This window comes from Suricata suricatta, unplaced genomic scaffold (genome assembly GCF_006229205.1).
Source record: "Suricata suricatta isolate VVHF042 unplaced genomic scaffold, meerkat_22Aug2017_6uvM2_HiC HiC_scaffold_34230, whole genome shotgun sequence".
Classification (NCBI taxonomy): Eukaryota; Metazoa; Chordata; class Mammalia; order Carnivora; family Herpestidae; genus Suricata; species Suricata suricatta.
In genome coordinates this window covers 1-713 of record NW_021880693.1, presented here as the reverse complement: position 1 = coordinate 713, position 713 = coordinate 1, and the positions used below count along the sequence as shown (strand labels likewise).

At 62.3% G+C, this 713-nt stretch overlaps 1 protein-coding gene across 1 annotated transcript; it reads left to right on the top strand.

Annotated features, from left to right (window-relative positions):
• The first annotated feature begins 88 nt into the window (after positions 1-88).
• LOC115285024 (HLA class II histocompatibility antigen, DR beta 5 chain-like) lies at positions 89-414 on the top strand. The gene has a single exon (XM_029931441.1). It carries the CDS (start codon positions 123-125, stop codon positions 369-371), a length of 249 nt encoding a protein of 82 aa, XP_029787301.1. The 5' UTR covers positions 89-122; the 3' UTR covers positions 372-414.
• Positions 415-713: the final 299 nt, after the last annotated feature.

The window sequence follows — 713 nt, the reverse complement described above, 5'->3', positions numbered from 1 at the left end:
TAGGAGAGGAAAGCTGTGGGTGCTGATGGTTTGGGGGTGCGGGTGGAGCCCCCGAGGGGTGCCAGTAAGTGTCTTCCAGGTGCCCGCGGGTGCCAGATTGCACTGTTCCCACAGCACATTTCATGCAGCAGGTGAAGTTCGAGTGTCGTTTCACCAACGGGACGGAGCGGGTGCAGTACCTGGCCAGAGTGATCTATAACCAGGAGGAGAACGCGCGCTTCGACAGCGACGTGGGGGAGTACCGGGCGGTGACGGAGCTGGGGCGGATCGCCGCGGAGTGCAGGAACCGGGATAAGGACTTCCTGGAGGACGCGCGGGCCGCAGTGGACACGTACTGCAGACACAACTACGGGGTCGGTGAGAGTCGGTGAGAGCTTCACGGTGCAGCGGCGAGGTGAGCGGGGCGGGGCTGCGCCTGTGTGACGGTGACACAGACTCAGTCCAGTGGGTGTGCAGGGATTGAGCCGGTGCACGTTACAGGGTCCCTGTGAGAGTGCGACGTCAGGGAGAGTGTGCTGTGTCTGTGGGTGGGGACAGTGCGGTGTGTCCCTGTGTGACTGTGGGGACAGTGTGGTTGTGTCCGTGTGTGACTGTGGGGACAGTGTGGTTGTGTCCTTGTGTGTGACTGTGGGGACAGTGTGGTATGTCCCTCTGTGACTGTGGGGACAGTGCGGGAGGGGTGCCCTGTGCAGTGAGGGGACAGAGAATGTGTA

What these genes read in the sequence shown, in the direction of transcription:
- LOC115285024 (XM_029931441.1), top strand. Translation starts at nt 123, where the DNA reads ATGCAGCAGGTGAAGTTCGAGTGTCGTTTCACCAACGGGACGGAGCGG.